The following is a 21,812-nucleotide window of genomic DNA, read 5'->3' on the forward strand; positions in this document are numbered from 1 at the left end:
GTTGTCCCAAGGCTGTTGTTCCTTCCCAATATCTAATCCAAATCTACTCTCCTTCAGCTTAAGGCCATTCCCCCTTGTGCTGTCCCTCCAGGCCCTTGTCCAAAGTCCCTCTCCAGCTCTCTTGGAGCCCCTTTAGGCACTGGAAGGGGCTCTAAGGTCTGGAGTCTTCTCCAGGCTGAAAGACCAGAGCTCTGCTTGAGGTCAGAAGAAATGTTATCCTGCACTTAAGACCTTTTCTACTGTTGGTATCCATCTGAGATGGGGGAAAAGGCAGAGGACTGTGCAGATGGCACTCAGCTCTTTATAGTTTTTGTCCAAAGGTTTAAATTCCCTCAAAACTGAACACTAACCTGTGCAATGCACCTTCTCAGGAAGGCTGCACAAAGGATTACAGAAAATAAAGCCACTGGAAGGTATCAAATGCATAGAAGCAACCAACCCCTGGGTCAGGGTGAGTGGTGGTTGTACTGGGAAACCACTCCAGTGCTAAACTGGAAGTCAGTTTTCTCAAACTGTGGGCTTGAGTCCTCAAAATTGCACAGATAGCCACTGCCAGCTTGAAGGAAAACATCCTAAACTGCTCCTAATTGCAGCATCAGGGGCAGGAAAACATCCTAAACTGCTCCCAATTGCAGTATTAGGGGAAGGGAAACACCCTAAACTGCTCCCAATTGCAATATTAGGGGCAGAAAAACATCCTAAACTGATCCCAACTGCAGAATCAGGGCAGGAACACATCCTAAACTGATCCCAACTGCAGAATCGGGGCAGGAAGCAACTTTTTTCACTGACTGAGCAACTCTCACTCTGGATTTAAGTTCCATAATGGTGCTGCTGAAGCATAAATGTCTTTTTAATCCTGTCCCTGCAGCTGTGAGTGCCAACTCTCTTACTGCTCTATGGAGTCTCGGTCATCCTTAAATCCCTGGGTTTATTCCAGAAGCTGCCCCTTCCTCTCCCTGCACAGCCCCTCAGGCACTCAGATCCACAGGGAATTTAGGATCACATACAATTATGGTATGAAGCCAAAAATAGCCCGCAGAGCATTTGTCTGGCCTGAGCCTCCAGGAGAAGGGCAAATGCCAGCTGATGGTCACCTAAAATAGAAACATCCTGCCTGGAGGGTGTCAGGGCAGACACCAACCCAGTCTGAAACATGGAGAGTGGTGAGGGGGGGCTGCAAACTGGGCACCCCAGCCCCTGGAGCCACATTCTTGCCCTCTGGCTGACCCTGGGGCTCTCCTCTTTTCACCTCCCTGGGCTCAGTTTCGCTTCCCTGGAGGAATGAGGAGCTGCCAACAGTGTGTTAGAGCCTGACTCCGTCCTGAGGAGCAAAAGGAGGGGTTTTCCAAAGTCACAAAGTTCATCACCCACACTCCTCACAACCTTTTCACTGAGGAAAGAAGGTTCCACCTCTTCTGCACTTCTCTTATGTCTTAAGCAGCCAAGAGCAGAAATCAGCTCAAAGCACCATCCAGCCTGGTCTTGGACACTTCCAGGGATGGGGCAGCCACAGCTTCTCTGGGCAACCTGTGCCAGGGCCTCATTACCCTCATAGTAAAGAATTTTTTCCTAATATCCAATCTAAACCCAGCCTCCTTCAATTTAAGACCATTACTCTTGTTCTGTCAACATGGTCTTATCTGAAGTCCCTCTCCAGCTCTCTTGTGTACCTTTAGGCACTGGGAGGGGCTCTGAGGTCTCCCTGGAGCCTTCTCCTTTCCAGGCTGAACATCCCCAGCTCTCCCAGCCTGTCTCCAGCTGTAGAATCTTTGGATCTTATGATCACCTGTGGCCATTTCTGGAAGCCAGACTGGGCCTGTGTCAAGCAGGACTCGACAGGAGCCAAATCAAAGGGAAGTACGTGGGAAGAGGGCAAAGCCGCAACACCCTCCACAGCAGGATAGTCACATTAGTCATCAAATGTGGTCAAGAGGAATGTTTTCTCCACAAGAGGTTCCCATCATTAGGAAGTGGAGGTGTAGGAGGAGGGAAAGGCCTTGTTTAACCTGAAGGGAAGGTTTCTCCATGGATTAATGAGTCAGGGTGAGTCTGCTCATTCTCACTGCACCAACAATTCTGCTGACCAACCCTGCTGGTTGTGCAACAGGTGGAGACAAGACCTGCAGAAACAAGGACCCAACAATCTTCAGTTCTTGGGGTGTGCTTTCAAAGCTCCTCCCTCAGAACACTCTTGCTCTTTTCTCTCTATTTCAAGCTGTAAAGAGAGACAGACACATGACTGAGGAAGGACCAAAAGGCTCCTCAAGCTGAGAAATGTAGCAGCGACAGAGGAATAGTTAAAAGCCATCATTTCTTGGATGGTTGCCACCTGCAAGCACAGCCTCGTGGCTCACTGGAGACTGAGGGGTATCCACGCTGTGTCTCCCTGCGAGTGGCTCTGCTGAGCAACTGGGATAGTCAGAACAAAGTTAACCAAAGAATCTCAGAATGGTTTGGGATGGAAGGGACCTTAAAGATCATCTCCAGCCCCTGCCATGGGAAGGGATGCCACTCACCGGACCAGGTTGCTCCAAGCCCTGTCCAACCTGGCCTTGGACACTTCCAGGGATCCAGGGGCAGCCACAGCTGCTCTGGGCAACCTGTGCCAGGGCCTCACCACCCTTGCAGCCAACAATTTCTCCCCAATATCTAACCTATCCCTGCCCTCTAGCAGTGGGAAGCCATTCCCTGTTCCCTGTCTCTCCAGGCCCTTGTCCCAAGTCCTTCTCCAGCTCTCTTGGAGCCCCTTTAGGCACTGGAAGGAGCTCTCAGGTCTCCCTGGAGCCTTCTCTGCTCCAGGTGAACACCCCCAGCTCTCCCAGCCTGGCTCCAGAGCAGAGGGACTCCAGCCCTCGGAGCATCTCTGTGGGCTCCTCTGGACTGGCTCCAGCAGCTCCACGTCCTTGTGCTGTTGTTCCCCAGGGCTGGAGGCAGCTCTGCAGGTGGGGTCTCACCTGAGGGGGCAGAGGGGCAGAATTCCCCCCTCCCCTGCTGCCCACGCTGTGGGATGAGCCCAGGACATGGGGGGTTTCTGGGCTGGGAGTGCCCATGGTGGGGCATGTCCAGCCTCTCACCCACCAGCACCCTCCAGTTCTTCTCCCCAGGGTTTTTCCTCAATCCATGCTCCTCCAAGCCTGTGCTTGTGCTTGGAATTGCCCCAACCTGGCTCATAAAAGGCTTCAGCACTGACCAGGATCTTCATTGACCAGGATCCTTTATCACTGCTCTTACCTGCTCTGAGCAAGGATAACAAAGCAAGGATACATCTGCATAGGATTTTATTAAAGTAGGCATCATCCACAACTTACAATATTTGAAAAAATATTCTTAACAACTTTTTTTTCCTTTTTTTTTTTTTTCCTGAACAGGTAATTTAACAGGTACAGTGCTCAAGTGTCATGAGGGAAGTCTCTGCCCAGAAGTGAAACTTCAAACTGGTAGCAAAAGGTAAGACATTTTGTATCACATCGAGTTGGTTTAATACAGAAAAGACTGTAACATAGTTACAACAGAGGGTAATGGGAAAGACATGGAAAAAAAATATATGGATCATTGGTCACAGGCTGAAAACCAGAATTCCAAACAGGACAGATACATTTAATGACATTCCATGATTATCACCAGTTACCTCCAGACCATTCCCTATTGCAACACTGTTTATTTCAGATTTTAAAGAATTTAAGTTGCTTAAGTGGCTGCTCCTAAATGAAGTCAGAAACTTTGGACAGGGGGAAAAAAACACCTGCGTTCAAAATGCCATAGGTTTGAATTTCACCTTTGCTGTAACATCTTGTCCAAGGCTTTGGTGTAATGCCACCACCAAGGACAGTGTGTTTCAGAGAAAGAACATTCCTACTCCTCCTCACTCTTGTTAACCCCAGGTATACTGGAGTCAGAACAAGACCCCACGACTTCGAGTGAAGGAAGGAAATGGAGTGAGACCCACCAACAGCTCTTTATTTTACACATCTCATGGATCAGAGGCAATGAGGAGCCCCCAGGGTGGGAATGACGAGAGGCTGGAGTGGACAAGACACTTCAGCTCCTTTAAAGCCCCTCATCTGATGGCTCCAGTTCACTGGGAGATCCAGTTTGGATCCAACCCAGTCTGGGCAGGGCAGGGGACAAACCTGAGCCAGTCTCTCCTTGCAGGGTGTGAATGGACTTCACTGGCCCATTGGGCCAAATATTACACTTGAACAGCAGCCAAAGTTCACAAACTTGTCTTTTTTCAGAAATGTAAACAATATAAAAATGTCTCCATAACAGGCCACTACCTTTGAGTTTAAATACCTGGGAAATACATACCTTGCCCAGAGGTGAAATAATAAGTACAAAAGCAAGAAATACAAGTGTAACAAATGTTTAAAATAACTAGGTTTCACCACAGAATCTTCATTTGAAGGTTACTTTTGTGAGGAAACATATTTCCTGCAGCAGAGTCCTTCACACACAGACAAAAAAAAAATCTGATTAATCCACTAACTGAGGAACCACCACAGGGTTACAGAGAATGGAATAAACTTGTAACCACCAAAGCACCATCACAGGAAACAGAGCAAACAAGTCGTAGGCAAAAAAACCCACAAAAATACTTGAATGTATTTACCTACACACACTATTGGAGTATACAAGGAAAAAAAAAAAAAAAAAGATTGAGAGCTTCCTATAGGGAATTTCCAGTCATTTTGAAAATGAAAGATAATTTTTCTTTGAAAAAAAAATAAAATCCAAAGCTCTCAGAGGCTGCTTTTCAGCTGGAGTAGCTGACAGCTCAGACTCACATCCATGGAAACTGGTGTTTTACCTAAAATGGCTTTCTTGTCACTTCCCAAAGTCTCCTAAGTAGCTTTTGAACTGACACCTCTTCCTTGTATGCACCTACAAAAACTCCCTTGTTCATCCCAGAACCTCCTGTGCATGAAACTCAGCGGGCAGAACAGCCCTTAACTGTAGCTAGGAGATGGTTTCAGCTTCTGGATCCCTCTCTGAAGAACAAAAGGGTATGAGTAACACACAGACAGCATGTACAGACACGGTGCACGTGGAAAATGCGGTGAACATGAAAGATTTCAAAGGCTGACCCGGCTCTACCTTGAGGCTCCATCACCAGCCCACCTTTAAACCTTGCTCCAGGCAGTGTGTCCTGCAAACAACTGGGAGAACCCAAAGTACTGCTAATAAACCCTTTGCCTTCCTGAAATACCACCCAGACTCACATCCATGGAACAGCTCTCCGGATTTCAGATCTCCCTCCAAGGTTACACCGAAGGCAGCGGCACTTGCAAAGAACAGGATGAAGCTTAGCTTATAAAACCTGCTTTTTTTTTAAAGCATCATGAGAATTCAAGTCCTATTCCACTTCACATTTGTAAGCAGCTTTATAAGAATAATGCTGCTCTTAAGCCCTACGTATAGAAAAGTGTATGCTTAGACAGCACTAAATATAAATAGGAACTATCGAACAAAGTTTGATTTCAAACTAAAATTGCAACGAGCCCCTGCAATTTGGAAACATGAAGTAGCTCTTCTGAAGTCTCTTTTGCAAGCAAAGAGTAGAAAGGATCTTATCTTGCTACACCCTAACATCCTCCACCAGGAAAACGAAACACCTATCGCTGACTTTGCGGGATATGCCTGAAACACCAGGTTGGACAACACTGTCCCACGCTGTTTGCCAAAGAAGAGGCAGGAATGATTGGAGAGTCACCAGCCAGGAGTAAGTGCTCTTTTCGGTGTTTTTTTCAAAGTGTGAAAGTTCAATAACTTTGTGTTTGTCATCTGTGTTGTGTCTGGAGTCAGCACCCACTGATGTTAATTTATCTAAAGTACATTCCAGTTACAGGATGTTTCTGCCCAGCTCTGTTGCTACTCACGAAAATTAATCACTGACGTGCTCTAAGGCTCAGAAAATTACAACCTAAACTTAGCCATTTCTCCCTGGTCCTCTGTGGAAATCTGGAAACATCTGAAAGTATTTTCAGTTAGCTTGGGCGATCCTGGAGTCAGACCCAAGGTAACTAAACATGGTGGTCACCAGCTCAGGGAGATCATAATCGTGTTTCCAACCCCAATCCCTCCGGGCGTTGCTGTCGTCGAAGTTCATGGGCCAGCTGTCAGCTGCAGGGAACAGGAAAAGAACCAAGAAACACGAAGTTTAAGAAGAATTCCTTTAAACTTTCAAGTGTTTCATCACTGGTTTGAACTGCTGAAGCTGAATTTCAAACTATAAGACGTGAACTGCACAGGGGTAATTTGCAAGTGCCTAAAGAAACTTTATTTTGCCCTTGATTCGATGTTTCTTCTTACCTGCTGCCTGAGAAGATACTAACCTATGGCCTGCCTGACTTGATCCACGTTGTAGGTCACCTGGAGCTCAGGAACATACTTCTGCACCTCCTGTGCCAGCTCCTCGGGACTGAAGCTCATGGCATTGATGTTGTAGGTCCTCATGGTCAGTGATTCTGCAGGGGCCTCCATGACCTCCAGCGTTGCCTTCAGACAGTCATCGATGTACATCATAGGCAGACGGGTGTCCGGCTTGAGGTAGCACTTAAACTTGCCAGTCTTTATGGCATCATGGAAAATCTTGACAGCATAATCTGTGGAGGAGAATGATGGGTGGGTGTGTTCATGTGGGTCGATCTGTTGTGCGCGTCATGACAGGCAACAACCCTCAGACCACACCCAAAGCCTCCTGTCTAAAATCTGGCAGCAGGACTGTGTGTTACTTATCATAAATCATTGAATGGTTTGGGTTGGAAAGAAGCTTAAAGATCATCTTGTTTCAACCCCTGCCATTGGAAGGGATGCCACTCACCAGACCAGGTTGCTCCAACCTGGCCTTGGACACTTCCAGGGATGGGGCAGCCACAGCTTCTCTGGGCAACCTGTGCCAGGGCCTCACCACCCTCACAGGGAAGAATTCCTTCCCAATATCCCATCTAAATTTGCCCTCTGGCAGTGAGAAGCCATTCCCCCTTCTCCTGGCACTGCAGCGCCTTTTGAAAAGTCCCTTTCCAGCCTTCTCATAATGCACAATCCACTCACCAGTTGTTCCCCCTCCAGGCTGGGAGTCAGCAGATATAATCCCTGGATACCTGAGGCAGCGGAAGTCCAGGCCGTACCGGTAATGGTAGTACTGGGGAGGGAGGGAGGAGAGGAACAGTTTTACACACCAAGAGCAGGCCACACACTCACTGATTTCACAGGAAAAATCTGCCTCAGGATGAACCCTCACGCTGTAACCATTCCATGATGGGGATGAAAGAAAAAAGGGACTAAACAGCTCCCATTCCTTGCCAGGCAGCTGAACTCCCTTCCTGCCCTTTTTTTACATCCACATCAGTAAATATGGGTTCTTGATATGGATTAGCTGTAAATGCAGGGTCTACATTTGGTGTTCAGAAACTTAAAACTCCTAAGTTTGTGAGATTTTTCAGGTTAATTCAGTCTTCAGACCTATGTGAGGAATCTGTATCTAAAAATATCAGCTTTAAAAATGTTATTTTTAAGTCACTACAAAGCCAAAAGAGAAGTTGTGTATGTACAGATCCCCATGGCTTTGACTTTAAAGTCTTTGTTTGGAGAGGAGGGGCAAAAGCCATCACTGCCCCTGCTTTCACAAGGCTTTGTACACTGTCCTTTATCCAATTCCAGATGAGGCAGAGAGGCCAAAGTCAAAAGAACCAGGGAAAGAAATAATACTGGAAGTCAGATGTTTCCCAGCTTCCAATTCTTTGGGCTTTTCCCAACAAAACTCAAAAGATATTTGACCTTAAAAGCTGCCTCAGACTACTGCTGAGTACTAAAACCTGAAGGAAGGAAAGAATAGGGAAAATAATGTTGCAGTGAGGAATCTTACGAAAGGAATGAAGTTAGAATCATAGAATCAGGGAATGGTTTGGGTTGGAAGGGACCTTAAAGACCATCTCATTCCAACCCCTTGCCATGGGCAGGGACACCTTCCCCCTATCCCAGGTTGCTCCAAGCCCTGTCCAACCTGGCCTTGGACACTTCCAGGGGTGGGGCAGCCACAGCTTCTCTGGGCAACCTGTGCCAGTGCAGTTCTCTCAGAACTTTTAAGAAATGAATAAAACAAAAAATTCTCACTTCTCCCATGAGCTCAGCGTGGACCTTGGAGACTCCATAGATTGTCCTTGGTCTCTGAATGCAGAGATCAGGAGCTGGGTCTCGAGGAGAGGTGGGTCCAAAGGCCCCAATCGTGCTTGGAATGAAGAGCCTCAGATTATGCTCAGCTGCAATATCCAGAACATTGTGTAAACCTGGAAAAACACCCAACAGGATTTATCAGTACATGCTCTCCACTTCTTCATTATAGGAATTATAGAATATCCTGAGTTGGGAGGGACCCACAAGGAGAATCAAGTCCAACTCCTGGCCATGCCAGAACACCCCAGCAATCCCACCCTGTCCCTGAGAGTGTTGTCCAAACACTCCTTGAGCTCTGGCAGGTTTAAGGCTATGACCATTCCCTGGGAAGTCTGTTCAGTGCTCAACCACCCTTCTGGGGGAAGATATCCTGATATCCAACCTCAACCTCCCCTGACACAGTTCCAGGGACATGGAATCCCTGCCACCTACCAGTGATGTTCACAGCTCTGGCCAAAGGGACATTTGCTTCTCCAACAGCGCTGAGCAAAGCACTGTAGTGGAACAGCCAAGTTATCCTGTTGTTCACCACGATCTCCCGCAAATTCTTGTAGTCCAAGATATCCGCGAAGATAAAGGGACCTGGAGGGAATGGAACCAGTGGGAAACTCAGTGCCAGGAGTGGATGTCGGGAAAAGTTCTGCCTGAAACTCAGACTGCCGCTTCTACCACCTAAATACATCACTAAACAGTAACTTATGCAAGTTTCTAATGAAAATCAAAGACTCTAAAGTCCTACTGTACATCCATCTCGTCATAAAAATTCCCTGAGCATGGAATAACACACCACACATTTAATTTCCAGCTTGGTCCCTCCAAAAGAATAAAAGCATCTCTTTTTACAGCAGGAGCACAGCCTGACACAAGTTGTTATTCTGCTCAACAAAGTGGCAAAGCAACAGTGCAAAAATGCAAAGAAAAGTATTTAGGAAAAGGGAATAACAGAAGAAATCAATCAATTGCAAGATTTCCAAGCAGGAAGGCATTATCCAGGAGTTTAGAACAGCAGCTTGTTAGTGCAATCCACTTATCAGTTTGGTAATTAGTCGATGAACATCAGAGGTAAAGTCAAGATGGTTTTTTTCCATGTGCTTCCCCAGTCACTTACCACTATAAAAAACATTATCTGCAGGCTTTCTAATGTCAGACAAGATCACATTGTTCTTTCCAAAGCGTTTCCTGTGTAAAAATACCCACATGGAACAGTGAGTCCACAGCCTTTTGAGATAACCCATCAGTTGCTGCTATTTTGTTTTGCAGGAGCAACGTGAGAAGAACAATAATTTCAGCAATTATATCAGTTATTGCACTTCAAGAAACCCCACTGAACCTTTAAATGTCAATACAACATCTTAGAAAATGAGTGAACTACTCCTAGTAGCAGTGAAGGGCTGTGCAAGGATAGAGAAGTCTTTTAGGAAGTGAAAATATGTTAAGAAAAAGACCCTCCTACCCTTTCCTTACAGAAAATTTTACCCAGAGATAATTTACTCCCCTGCAAATAACAAAAAGCCACTGGGTTGCTGTAACTGCAGCTACTTTTGTATCAACAAAGTAAATAAAACAGAGAAATTGTGACTTTGTGATAATTAACCCAAGGCTGTCACAGCTGAAGGCACTGGAGCACATTCCAGCCTCCCATTAGTTGGATGATTTTTAAATATACCATAGAAATGGCAGAAAACATTCAAACTGCAACAGTGTTGAGGGTAGTGAGTCTGCTCACTTTTGGTCTTAGTCCAGATTCCCTGGAGCTGAGCAGGTATGGATAAGGACATGGATATGGATCAGGAAGAGCTCTTGGAGCACTTCTTGAAAAGATATCATGGAAAACATGAGGTAACTGTGTGTGTGGGGTGGGGGAACAGGAAAAGCAAAAAGAGAAAAGGAAAACTCTGAGGATTTAGCCTCTCAATACTTCCATTTACCTGGAAGCAAACAACTCAGCAGCCAGCCCCTGGGACACAATTATGTTATTTTGGGAATGGTGACCAATGTACACACAGAAAGGACCTCAGCAACCTCAAACAAGCACAGGAGTGGAATATAAAATGATGGGGAAAATTTAATCATAGAATCATTAAGAATCACAGCATCATTAAGGCTAGAAAAGACCTTTAAATCATCAGGTCCAATCATTAATGTTGTTTACAAAGCTGAGAGGCAAAAAAAGAACCTGCAATCGACAGTGGGATTCTTTTATAAACAACTCCCCAGAAAGTTATCACTTCTAAAACTAATGGCTAAAGCTTGAATTCCTCACTAACAGCAAGCCAGGGAATTGTGACATATCAAGGAATCAGGACATACCTCAGCAGCTTTGCAAGTCCCACCCCGAGCTGGCCAAGACCACCTGGGAGACAAAAATCAGAGGAGATTATTAAAATACAGAATTCCATTATTATTGTACGTACGACATCAGAAATCAGCACTATTTTTCTCGGTGAGTCAGAAAGCTTTTATCATTTTTCTTGAGGAAAGCCAAACTAACTGGTTTTAGTAGAGTTACGGAGCTGAAACAGCAGGACAGCTCAAACGGGACTCCGATGGGAAAGATCATCCCAATTCCAGAGTACTTGGGGTATTTTTGCTGCCAGGATTCTGCCCACTGGGGAGGCAGGAGGGGAGTGGAGCAGGAGTAGTTATGACAGGAATTACCTGTGATGAGCACCCGAGGATGATCCGACTCGGAAAAGGTAACGGAGTGGAAACTCGCGTCCGAGGCCACCTGGCGCGGGGAGACCCCGATGCACCGAACGGGCACGATGGAAACCCCACACCCACAGCCCGAGCTCTGGAGCAGCTGGCTGGCAGCCCTGCCCAGGTTCCTGACAATTGGCATCTTCCCCTTTCAAACCTGCTGCGGGCACAAGAGAAAAGATGAGTCACGGGTGACTTCAAAGGCTTTTAAACGCTCCCTGAGAAAACTCCCCGAGGAATTTGATGCAATCCAAGGGCTGGATGATGAGCCACGTGTCCCAGAAGCTGCCTGGGAAGTAACATGAGTAGAGGTAATGTATTCCCTGGAGGGAGCTCATGAAAATATGCACAGTTCAGGAAAATCAACAGTAAGAACACGGTTCAAGTTTAAGCCTTTGAAAAAAAAAAAAAAATCAGTATAAACTGTGATTTCAAGCACAAACACAGAATTCAACAAAGCTGCTGTGATTCCACTTTGGAGTGAAGGGTTTGCAGGCTGCCATGAATTAGCAAACTTTCTCAAAATTGCATCAGTAAGAGCTGCTGAGCCAGAGGCAGCAGGAAATCTCCTTTAAAAAAGAGAGATTTACTCCAACGCAACACTCCTGATGGATGGGACCCAGAAAGCAAACAAAGGAGTGGCACTATTTAGCCAGGACTCACAAAAATATCCTAATTATTTCACATATTAATAAGTTACTCTGTGTTACACTTAAGTTTGGTTTTTTTCCTCTCCAAATCTTTCACATTTGGGAAGGAAATGGAAAGTACCCCAAATAAATCACACTTGCAGCCACAACTGGTGGTTTCTGAGGTCCCAGTTTACTTCTTTCAAATACAATTCTCAAGGCATAATCACTTAAATTCTTCCTTATCCCCTCTCAACAGCTTTTAACTCATTCCCAAATATCAAATAATAAGCAAATTCCCAGATTAAAGTACATTTCAGACCACCCTGATGAGATTACCCTGTCAATTCCTTTATTTGGGAATTCCTGATATTCTAAAAGAGGGAATCAGGAAGAAGGAAGATCACAACCAGAAACTGCAGCAGTTAATTTAATTCCAAATTTACCATGCAGAGAAAAATGAGCAAGTGATGAATGTGGGTGTTCCTTTCACTCCTGAGCTCACCAGGCTGAGAATTTTCTGGTACTTGAGGGAGTTTTGCTATTTAAATACAAAAGAATTTGCTAAACTACCTATTGTCTAATAGCACAGACACATAAAAAGGGCATATTAAAAATATAATTAAACTGATCAAGGAGACTTAGTCTGAGATGTCCAGAGAGGTGATGGGAGTCTCCATCCTTGGAAACGTTCAAAATCCATCTGGACAACTGGATCTCATGATAATCCCCTCCTGCTTCACAATGGGAAAATAAAATCTTACAGCACTGACAGAGACTCACTGGTCTCTGTCATGGAAAATTCCCACTAAAAGTACCTGAAGAGTCATTTTGACATTTTGAGCTCTATAAACAAAGCACAAACTAACTTTAGTTTTTACTAAAAATGCCATGCTGGGAACAAATTGGTTCCCCACCGACTGGACTGTTTTTTCCAAATGCACCTAGAGTGAAGCCACAAAGGCTCAAGCTGAGAATTACAGGTCTAGGCTGACTCAAAAAAACAGTAAATTCATTTTACACCAGACACTGAAACACCCTAGAAGTGAAAAAAATCCACCAATGGCATTTATTTCTATTTCAAACAGGAAGGGGGTGAAAAAGAGGTGTGATTATTAAATTTTAAACTTGCCAATAAATGCACAGATACGTAAAGAAATTAACATTATGCCTTAAAAATACTTGTCCAAAGAGGTAAAGTCAGCTGCAGCACAGTAATTAACTTGCAAAAGCAACTCAGACAGAAAAGCCCATTCCACTAAATCCAAATTTCCCATTTTAAATGAATTCTAGGACTAATTAATAGTTCTGAACACAAAAAATATTCATTTAACTGATGTAAAGTATTAAATTTTTTATAGCTTTCCCTTTCTTCCTAAGGAGGAAAACTTCTGTTCCATTACAAACTGAAGAGAAAAAAATATATATAAAATATAAACATCATTTATAGTGAAAGCTGACCCTGCCCATGGCACAAGGGGTTGGAACGGAATGAGCATTAAGGTCCCTTCCAACCCAAACCATTCCACGATTCCATAAAATATTCCCCCCCTCATATTACCTTCTGAATACTTTAATCTCTGGTTTTACTCATTCATTCAAACTGATGTCAGAAACTGTCAGTAAAACGAGGAATTTTTCATTCTGAAACATCAAAGTCATTCCCCCCACCCCATTAATTTAAATTAATAACTGACGCCAATATCACGGATTAAGCAATGGAATTGCTGCTGGAATTTCCCCTCCTCTGTACTCACCTGTCCCTCAGCTGGTGATAAGGCAGAAGCAGAGAGGAGAAGGGAATTTATAGGACACTGCCTCTGTGGAAAGCCAATCAAAACCTGGTAGAAAGTAGGAGTTGTCCCACACCTTAAAAAAAAAAAAAAAAGGAAAAAAAAAAACGTCCTCGTGAGAGCAGCAGCAGCCAGGAATATCACATCATTCCCTTCTCCTTGATTTTGAAATGCCTGGAAGTTTGGGATAGGCAGGGAGAGGGCTCTGAAGCTGGGCAAGCAGCTTTTCTAAGTCCCAAAACCCAACCTGAAGGACAAGGTTTAAACCAATTAGTGGCAGTGCAAAGGATTAGCATAAAGCAAAAATGTGTTCCAGTGGACAGCAATAATCTGGGATAGCAGGAATTTTGGGGGTTTGTAAGGAGATTAAAGCACAGGGAAAGGGAAAAGAGGGAATGTTAAAAAAAAAAAAAAGGAGCAACATTCACAAAATGGTATTAAGGGAACAGCCAGCTGCTGTTCCTCTGTGAGGTTTCCAAGGTGTTACATAAACAGCAGCACCTGTTGCTCACATAAAAGTCAAAAATATGTTTATAGAAAGCAGTAGTTCCTATAAATTAGTTATTAATAGAATGTCACAGCGATAAGGAAGATAAGAAAGTCACGGAGTTTGTCTGGAAATTCCCCCGGTGAGCTTCAAAGAACATGGGAGAGAGGGAGGAGAGAGAGAGAGAGAGGCCAGAACTAAATCCCAAATCTCCCACAGGGCTTCTGGAGGCTGCACAGCTGCTGAGGTGCCATAGGATGCTCCTCCATGGAGCTAAACCAAAGAATCCAGAGCTTCTTGCTTTCCAAGAAAATCAGGTACTCTCTAGGACACAGGATCTTGAAGATACCCAACCACATCCTCAGGCACATGGTCCACACCAACGCTCTGAGCACCAAGTTCTCAACTCACATTTGGCTCCAAACCCCATAGTTTCTGCTTCAGACCTGGAGAAGGGTTTATGTTTTGGGAACCTCCTCTACTTTTTCCAACTCTACCAAGAAGAGCTTGAGGGGAAAGCAAGTGCCTTCCCTGGGCATCCAGAAGAGGAAGCATGTGCCACTTTGCCCTCGGGAAAGCCTTATTCCCTGATGCCCTAGTGCTGCCAAGCGGAAACTCCATTGGATCCCCGCATTTGGGAGCGCTTGAGCTGCCCCAGCTAAGGGGTAACTCTCAGCTCAACCACAATTCCTGCAGCCTGGATTGCTGAACAGCCCAAATCCATCATACATCCCCTGCTGGCAATTCCTCTGGTTGGGAGAGCCCCAGCTGGGGACACTGCGTCCCTCCCGGTGTTCCCTGGCAGGGAGGATGTGCCAGGGTGTCCAGGCTGGAGCTGTTCTCCCTGGCAGGCAGCTCTTGGCCAAACTCTGATGGAATAACCTTGACACACACACGGCCCCCGTGGATCCTGTTCCAGGGGTGACACACGGCTGTGGGATGACGTCGGGCCCTGGGCAGAGCCGGTCAAGAGGAGACGTCAGCCCAAAGCACTGAGGGAGCTGCTGGAAACCTGACCCCAGGCACCAAAAATCAATAAAAAAAAGAGAGATTACGGAGCTACTGAACATTGTGACAGAGCTACTGAACGGTGTGACGCTCCTGGAGAGGATAAGGGAGATTGGTCCTGAAAGGCAAATGTAACGTGGGCTCATCCCACAGCGTGGGCAGCAGGGGAGGGGGGGATTATGCCCCTCTACTCCCTCGGGTGACACCCCACCTGCAGAACTGCCTCCAAGCCCTGGGGAACAACAGCACAAGGATGTGGAGCTGCTGGATTGAGTCCAGAGGAGGCCACGGAGATGCTCCCAGTGTTAGAACCCCTCTGCTCTGGAGACAGGCTGGGAGAGTGTTCAACTGGAGAAGAGAAGGATCCAGGGAGACCTTGCAGCCCCTCCCAGTACCTAAAGGGGCTCCAAGAGAGCTGGAGAGGGACTTTGGAAAAGGGATGGAGGGACAGGACAAGGGGGAATGGCTTCAAACTGAAAGAAAGTAGGTTTAGACGGGATATTAGGAAGAAATTGTTGGCTGTGAGGGTGGGGAGGCCCTGGCACAGGTTGCACAGAGAAGCTGCGGCTGCCCCATCCCTGGAAGTGTCCAAGGCCAGGCTGGACAAGGCTTGGAGCAACCTGAGATAGTGGGAGGTGTCCCTGCCCATGGCAAGGAGTTGGAACAAGACGATCCTTAAGGTCCCTTCCAATCCAAGCCACTCCTGACTCCGTTCCCTGCCCATCCTGCGCAGATGAAGCCAAGCGCCGGGTGCGGGTGACGGGGACCAACAAAACCCTCCAGCCCGCGGAGAGACACAAAAGAGCCGCGATGGGGCTCGAGCACCAAATCGCCGCCCCCAAAGGGGACCGAGGGGTCCCCAGGAGGGGACCGAGCGGAGCCGGAGGATGCCGGGGGGTGCCGGGGGAGCCGCCCCCGCTCCCGGACAGGGCTCTGATGGCGGCGCCGGGCGGGACGCGGCTCCCGCTCCCCCTCCCCCGCCTCATTCATTCCCTCCCGGCCGGGAGCGGGGCGGCCTCGCGCCCACAAATCCCCCCAAAAACGGCCCCCACGGACCCGCGGAATAACCCCCATGGACCCACAGCCCCCCCGGACCGGCCCCGCGCTCACCCCGGGCCCGCCGCGCTCCCGCCGCCGCCCCGTCCGTGCCCCGGTGCCGCTTCTCCGGGCTGGGTCTGACGTCAGCCGGGGAGGGGACAGAGTGACGTCACTGAACCTTGACGTCATCCGCTATGAGGGGGCGGGGGGCCCCAGGCCCAGCCCAGCCGAGGGGTCCAGTCCCAGGGCATGAGTCTACACAGTGGGACTTCCCGGCCGTGGAATGGATTGTGGGGGAAGGGACGGTAAAGATCATCTCGTTCCAACTCCCTGCCATGGGCAGGGACACCTCCCACTAGCCCAGGTTGCTCCAAGCCCCGTCCAACCTGGCCTTGGACACTTCCAGGCATCCAGGGGCAGCCACAGCTTCTCTGGGCAACCTGTGCCAGGGCCTCACCACCCTCACAGCCAAGAATTTCTTCCTAATATCTCTTCTAACCCTGCCCTCTGGCAGTGGGAGGCCGTTCTCCTTTGTCCTGTCCCTCCAGGCCCTTGTCCAAAGTCCTTCTCCAGCTTTCTAGGAGCCCCTTCAGGCACTGGAAGGGGCTGCAAGGTCTCCCTGGAGCCTTCTCTTCTCCAAGTGAACACCTCGGCTCTCCCAGCCTGTCTCCAGAGCAGAGGGTCTCCTGACCTCAGAGCATCTCTGTGGCCTCCTGGACTCGCTCCAACAGCTCCACATCCTTCTGATGCTGGTCAGCAATCACCCCCTGAGCTGTGGTACAACACTGCACTGGTTACAGAATCACAGAATCCCAGAACGGGTCAGGTTGGAAGGGACCACAGCAGGTCACTTGGTCCAACCCCCCTGCTCAAGCAGGGTCATCCCAGAGCACACGGCACAGGATTGTGTCCTGACAGTTCTGGAATATCTCCAGTGAAGAAGACTGCACACCCTCTCTGGGCAGTCTGTTCCACTGCACAGCAAAGAAGTTCTTCCTCATGTTCAGGTGGAACTTCCTGGGCATCAATTCCTGCCTGTGCCTCTTGTCCCGTTGCTGGGCCTCTCCGAGCAGAGCCTGGTCCATCCTCTGCCCCCTCCCTGCAGACACTGACAGACATGGATGAGGTCCCCTCTCAGTGTCTCTTCTTGAGGCCGAACAGCCCCAGCTCTCTCAGCCCTTCCTCATCTGAGAGATGCTCCAGTCCCTACATCATCTTTACATAACAGGTACAATTGTCTCTCCCAGGCTGTATCACCAGCTCCTTAAATGCTCAGACATCAGAGGGCTACAGTATCCAAGTGATCTTTCGGTTGCTGATAATCACCTCTGCATTTCAAACTTCCTCTGTTGTCTTTGCATCCTTCCAGTGGCTGTTCTATGTGAACACCTGCTAAGACTTGGACTGTGGTTTCTGGTGTTACCACTCTCACTGAGGTCACAGTGGCTGGGCAGGACCTCTTAGGTTCTAATCTGTTTCCTAAAATATCAATTCAAGGAGATGTCTCCCCCTTCCCCACCAGGGACACTGTGGAGGGCCACAGTCCTAAATGGCTTCGTTAACTGAGGCTTCAGCCCAGCAGAAAGAGTCACCTGGTTGTTCTCACGTGCAGAAACCAACGCAGTGGGGACTTTGTTCAGTCAAGAGGCTCTTTGCTGGAGCATGGATTGTAGAAATCATTGTCTTTGTGCTGCCTGAGCTGTGGCACTGCTCCTCAAAACTGGAGATACCCCCTATCAGGACACACCTTTCCACAGCTGCTCATCAAGCTCCTGTGCAGCTTCTGCCATATCACAGGAGAGAGTCTGGTGGCTGACTGTGTGCAGGAGATGGGTGTGGCTACTCTGAGAACTCATCCCATCAACATTTTTTAAGTAGGAAGCCATAAAGAGAATAAAGACAGTGGAGCTGCATGTCCACAGCAAGGATCTCACTGAGGGGTAGACCCTGGGTTAAGGCTGACACTCGGGCACTCAGACACTACAAGGGAAAGTTAAAATGGTCTTAGAGAGGGAAATCACTTGATATCAGGTATATTGAACCAAGAGAGGATGGCCCTTTCCATTGGAGACATTTCTGGTTTGGAAACACCACCGCTAAATTTCTGTAGAGGGCAAGAGTGCTGGAATGGGCACGTTGTTCTTGAATGAAGAGAAGCTGAATCACTTGATGGGTTGTGAATCCAGGTTCAACATTTTTGGATGTCAGCCACGGGAGTGTGTGTTCCATGAGGTGACTAGCCTTCCAAAGAAAATGCAGTCCTACACCCTCCCATGTCCTCCAAAGCTATTTCTGCTGAGGTTTTGGAGCTGTGCTTCTTGCTTACAGATTCTGCTTCTTTATTGTCCTTTCTGGGGAATTATCCTTCATCTGGAGGCCCCATGTTGGTGTTTCACATCAACAACAGGGAAGGCAACTTCTACAAATCCTTTTTTTACCCCCAAATGCATCACTGTAAAGTGGGCTCTGGGGTGTCAAGTGCCTTCCAGGTCATTTGCACAGAGATACCCATCTGTGTGCAGGGCCTTGGGACTGTCTCCCTGTCTCAGGTTACAGTTTGCATCAGGAAATGCTGATCTCCCTGGCACCTGGTGTTTCTTCTTTCCACTTAATTGAGAGATGCACAGGTAGCTGGAGCAAAGAGCTCCCTTGGGTGTAAAATGAGCTCCTGGCACCCCCCTGGGTTACACAAAGGAGGTGAGTTACCCGAGGCACCAGGATCCCTGCTGGTGCAGCTCTGGTAGCCTAACAGGAAAGCTGTGGAGAGAAGCCCGTGGTGAACTCTCCTGGAAAAGCTGCCAAGTCTCCAGGGAGAAGTGACTGCACACGGCAGCTCATGGAGTCATCTGGGACCTCTGCACACCAGTTCTTCCTGAGTTCTCCAATACTGTCCTTCATTCAGTCTCTCTGTAGCTTCCCTGCAGCCCTTTTCTTGCCTTGGAGTCATGAATCTCCTTGTCTTCTGCTTCTCAGCCCATCACGTGCTATTCTTACCTGTGAGGGTGGGGAGGCCCTGGAACAGGTTGCCCAGAGAAGTTGTGGATTTCCCATTCCTGAAAGTGTTCCAGGCCAGGTTGAATGGGGCTTGGAGCAACCTGGGACCGTGGAAGGTGTCTCTGATCATTGCAGGGGGTTGGAATGAGATGAACTTTAAGGTCCCTCCCAATCCCACACTTTATGAAGGCAGCGAGGACCACATCGCATGTTTCTTGTGGGGTCCTGGCCAAGGATCCTTCTAGAGAGGAGCAAAACTGCAGAAACCCAGAAACACGACATGGTTTGGTGCAGTCCAGGCACTGCCTGATTTCTTAGACATCCAGCAAAGCTGTAGAGAGCAGGAAGTTCTTAAGGGAGCTCTTAATGAGCGACCAGGAGGGATTAGAGAGCCTGGAGCAGTTTGTGCAAAGTATTTGGACTTAGATCTTATCCCGTGTCACACTTCCTAAATCTCCAAGCAGCCTCCTGCTGTGATAGGGTGTTGCAGCCTAGGAAGCAGGGCCTGATATGGGAATCCCAATCCTAAATCATGGTTATAATCATAGAATGGTTAGGGTTGGAAGGGACCTTGAAGGCCATTTAGGTTCTTCTGCTGTTTCTGGCTGAGGGAGGTGACTTCTGACAACGTAAGGTGCTACCAGAAGGGGTAGTTTGTGTGTTGTTCCCCTTCTCAGGGGAGCAGAGTTAGGGATCAGTAGGATGTCCTCTGAAGGACAAAGGGGACAAGATGAGGGCAAACAGAACTCTGTGTTTGATGGATCAGTGATTTGATGGACCACAGCAAGTCTTCAGACAGAAGTTGATCAAATCTTCCTTTCCCTGAGTTGATCCTCATTGTCAACAGCATTTGTGCAAAGACCTTCCTTCTGCTGAGCTGTACTTCCAGCAAACAATGTTACTACATGTTTTTTCCCCTTATTCCAAACACATCTATCTTTCACAACCCCAAACATTAACTCCCAAGGAACAAAGGCTTTGAGATAAGATTAGCTTTGCCACAGAGGTGTTTATAAGCTCTTTTTTTTCCGTTCCCTCCTGCTTATGAATTCCACCCCTTGGCAGGGAGGTTGAGATTGTTATGTAACAGCTTAGCTACTGTAATTAGAGGGCACAAAATTACATAGGAAGGAGGGACATTATCCAGTGTGGATGCTACACACTCACCTGAGTTTCAAAAGCACATGGGTTGAGTTTGTGGAGGAGAAAAACCTTAATGAGGAGTGACTGTGAATATACTGAGTGTGCAGGTGTCTGGTTCAGAAAGTCCTTCAGCTGAAGATCACAGAGGTCTGTGAGAGTTTTGTAGGGAAAGAGCTGCTGGTAGAGACAAAGAAACTGGACTGGGATGATCTTTGCTTGGTTTGCTGTGGTTGCTTTTATGCTCTTAGTTGGGTTCCCTGATGATGAGCAAAACCTGCCTCAGCACAGCAAGGAGCAGAGCAGGAGCCCACAGAGCTTTGCAAACAAACCACTCTCTATAAAAATGCTGTTTTTCAAAGCCATTTATTATAAGCATAACACTGAGGCACAAGGAAGCCCAGTGCAGTAATTATATTTGTGAAGTTCAGGTCATGTCCGTTTGCTGGACCCAACTGATTATTATTCACACAATAGAGCCTTTTTTGTGTGGTGCTGAGCTTATCAGTCCCTAATTTAAAAATTATTTGTGCTTGAGTCACGTTTACCCTCCCTCTCTACAGTACTTTGAATCTGAAGGTGCTCCTGGAAGGCAAACCAACCTCCTCTTTTGACGTGGAGTTCCCATTTAACCATATTTTTTGAAACGTTGCCTGTGTTTTCTGAAGTCTGTTGAATTTCACAGTGTTCTGTAGATAATACTCTTTCCATCTCGCTTAGTTCCTGCCCATAAACAGGTCTTAAATTGTTCACAGTGGGGAAGAGAGGAGATAAAACACCTTCCAGCTTTTGCTTTTTCATCTTCCTCCTTGTAGGAAGGCAAATGTCTAATTCTTTATTTATTCCTGAAGTTTTGCCATCATTAATTATCACAGTAGATTCTGGTCTTAGAGGACTTTCTCCTTCTATCATCATGATGGGGCTCTGGATCTTCTGGTTTTTTGAATACTCAAACCCCTTTCTGCCATTATAACTCTCAGAAGTGTGCTCTTGGACCCCTTTAAGAATTCTTTCTTGGAGGTAGAAGAATTTTCCATCTGCCTGGGGACCAACCTGCTCTGAGAAGGACCTGGAGGTCCTGGTGGACAACAAGATGTCCATGAGCCAGCAGTGTCACCGACCATTAGGAAGAGCATTGCCAGCAGGTCAGGGAGGGGATCCTGCCTCTCTGCTCAGCCCTGGTGAGGCACATCTGGAGTTCTGTGTCCAATTCTGGGCTCCTCAGTGCAAGAAAGACATGGAGCTATTGGAGCAGGTCCAGTGAAGGGTGACAAAGATGATGAGGAGACTGGAGCATCTCCCTTACAAAGAAAGGCTGAGGGAGCTGGGGCTGTTCAGCCTCGAGGAGAGACACTGAGAGGGGACCTCATCCATGTCAGTGTCTGCAGGGAGGGGGCAGAGGATGGACCAGGCTCTGCTCAGGGGGGCCCAGCAATGAGGAACAAGAGGCACAGGCAGGAATTGATGCCCAGGAAGTTCCACCTGAACACGAGGAAGAACTTCTTTGCTGTGCAGTGACTGAGCACTGAGCAGATTGTCACTGAGCACTGAGCAGAGAGGGGGTGGAGTCCCCTCACTGGAGATATTCGAGAACTGTGAGGACACAATCCTGTGCCGTGTGCTCTGGGATGGCCCTGTTTGAGCAAGGAGGTGGGACCAGGTGACCCACTGTGGTCCTTTCCAACCTGACCCATTCTGTGAATCCGTGATGAGTTGCAGTCATGACACATTCCCTATCCCAGGTTGCTCCAAGCTCCATCCAACCTGGCCTTGAACACTTCCAGGGATGGGGCAGCCACAGCTTCTCTGGGCAACTTTTGCCAGGGCCTCACCACCCTCACAGGGAAG

The 21,812-nt window shown here is 47.6% G+C and overlaps 1 protein-coding gene across 2 annotated transcripts; it reads right to left on the reverse strand.

Annotated features, from left to right (window-relative positions):
* Positions 1-3,264: 3,264 nt before the first annotated feature.
* On the reverse strand, positions 3,265-15,942 carry LOC113998941 (L-threonine 3-dehydrogenase, mitochondrial-like). 2 transcript variants are annotated; one of them, XM_027742043.2, is made up of 10 exons: positions 15,903-15,942; positions 13,262-13,373; positions 10,834-11,032; positions 10,486-10,528; positions 9,284-9,354; positions 8,608-8,757; positions 8,116-8,288; positions 7,054-7,144; positions 6,336-6,605; positions 3,265-6,123 (listed from the first exon to the last, which is right to left on the reverse strand). In XM_027742043.2, the coding sequence occupies exons 3-10, from the start codon at positions 11,015-11,017 to the stop codon at positions 5,984-5,986; spliced, it is 1,122 nt and encodes a 373-aa protein (XP_027597844.1). In that variant the 5' UTR covers positions 11,018-11,032; positions 13,262-13,373; positions 15,903-15,942; the 3' UTR covers positions 3,265-5,983. The 2 variants fall into 2 exon arrangements, with proteins under 2 accessions (XP_027597844.1, XP_027597856.1); XM_027742055.2 differs by having other exon boundaries at positions 10,834-11,035.
* Between the last annotated feature and the right edge of the window lie 5,870 nt (positions 15,943-21,812).

This window comes from Pipra filicauda, unplaced genomic scaffold, assembly GCF_003945595.2.
Source record: "Pipra filicauda isolate LSUMZ 115617 unplaced genomic scaffold, ASM394559v2 scaffold24_size8852520_pilon, whole genome shotgun sequence".
Lineage (NCBI taxonomy): Eukaryota > Metazoa > Chordata > Aves > Passeriformes > Pipridae > Pipra > Pipra filicauda.

Bases quoted from the DNA above. Each gene is read 5' to 3' on its own strand.
- LOC113998941 (XM_027742043.2), bottom strand. From the start codon at position 11,017: ATGCCAATTGTCAGGAACCTGGGCAGGGCTGCCAGCCAGCTGCTCCAG. The intron at 8,289-8,607 runs GTAGGTGGCAGG...GTGTTTTTCCAG, and splicing joins CAGAGCTGTGAACATCACTG to GTTTACACAATGTTCTGGAT. The intron at 6,606-7,053 runs GTGAGTGGATTG...TCTCCTCCACAG, and splicing joins GCCTGGAGGGGGAACAACTG to ATTATGCTGTCAAGATTTTC.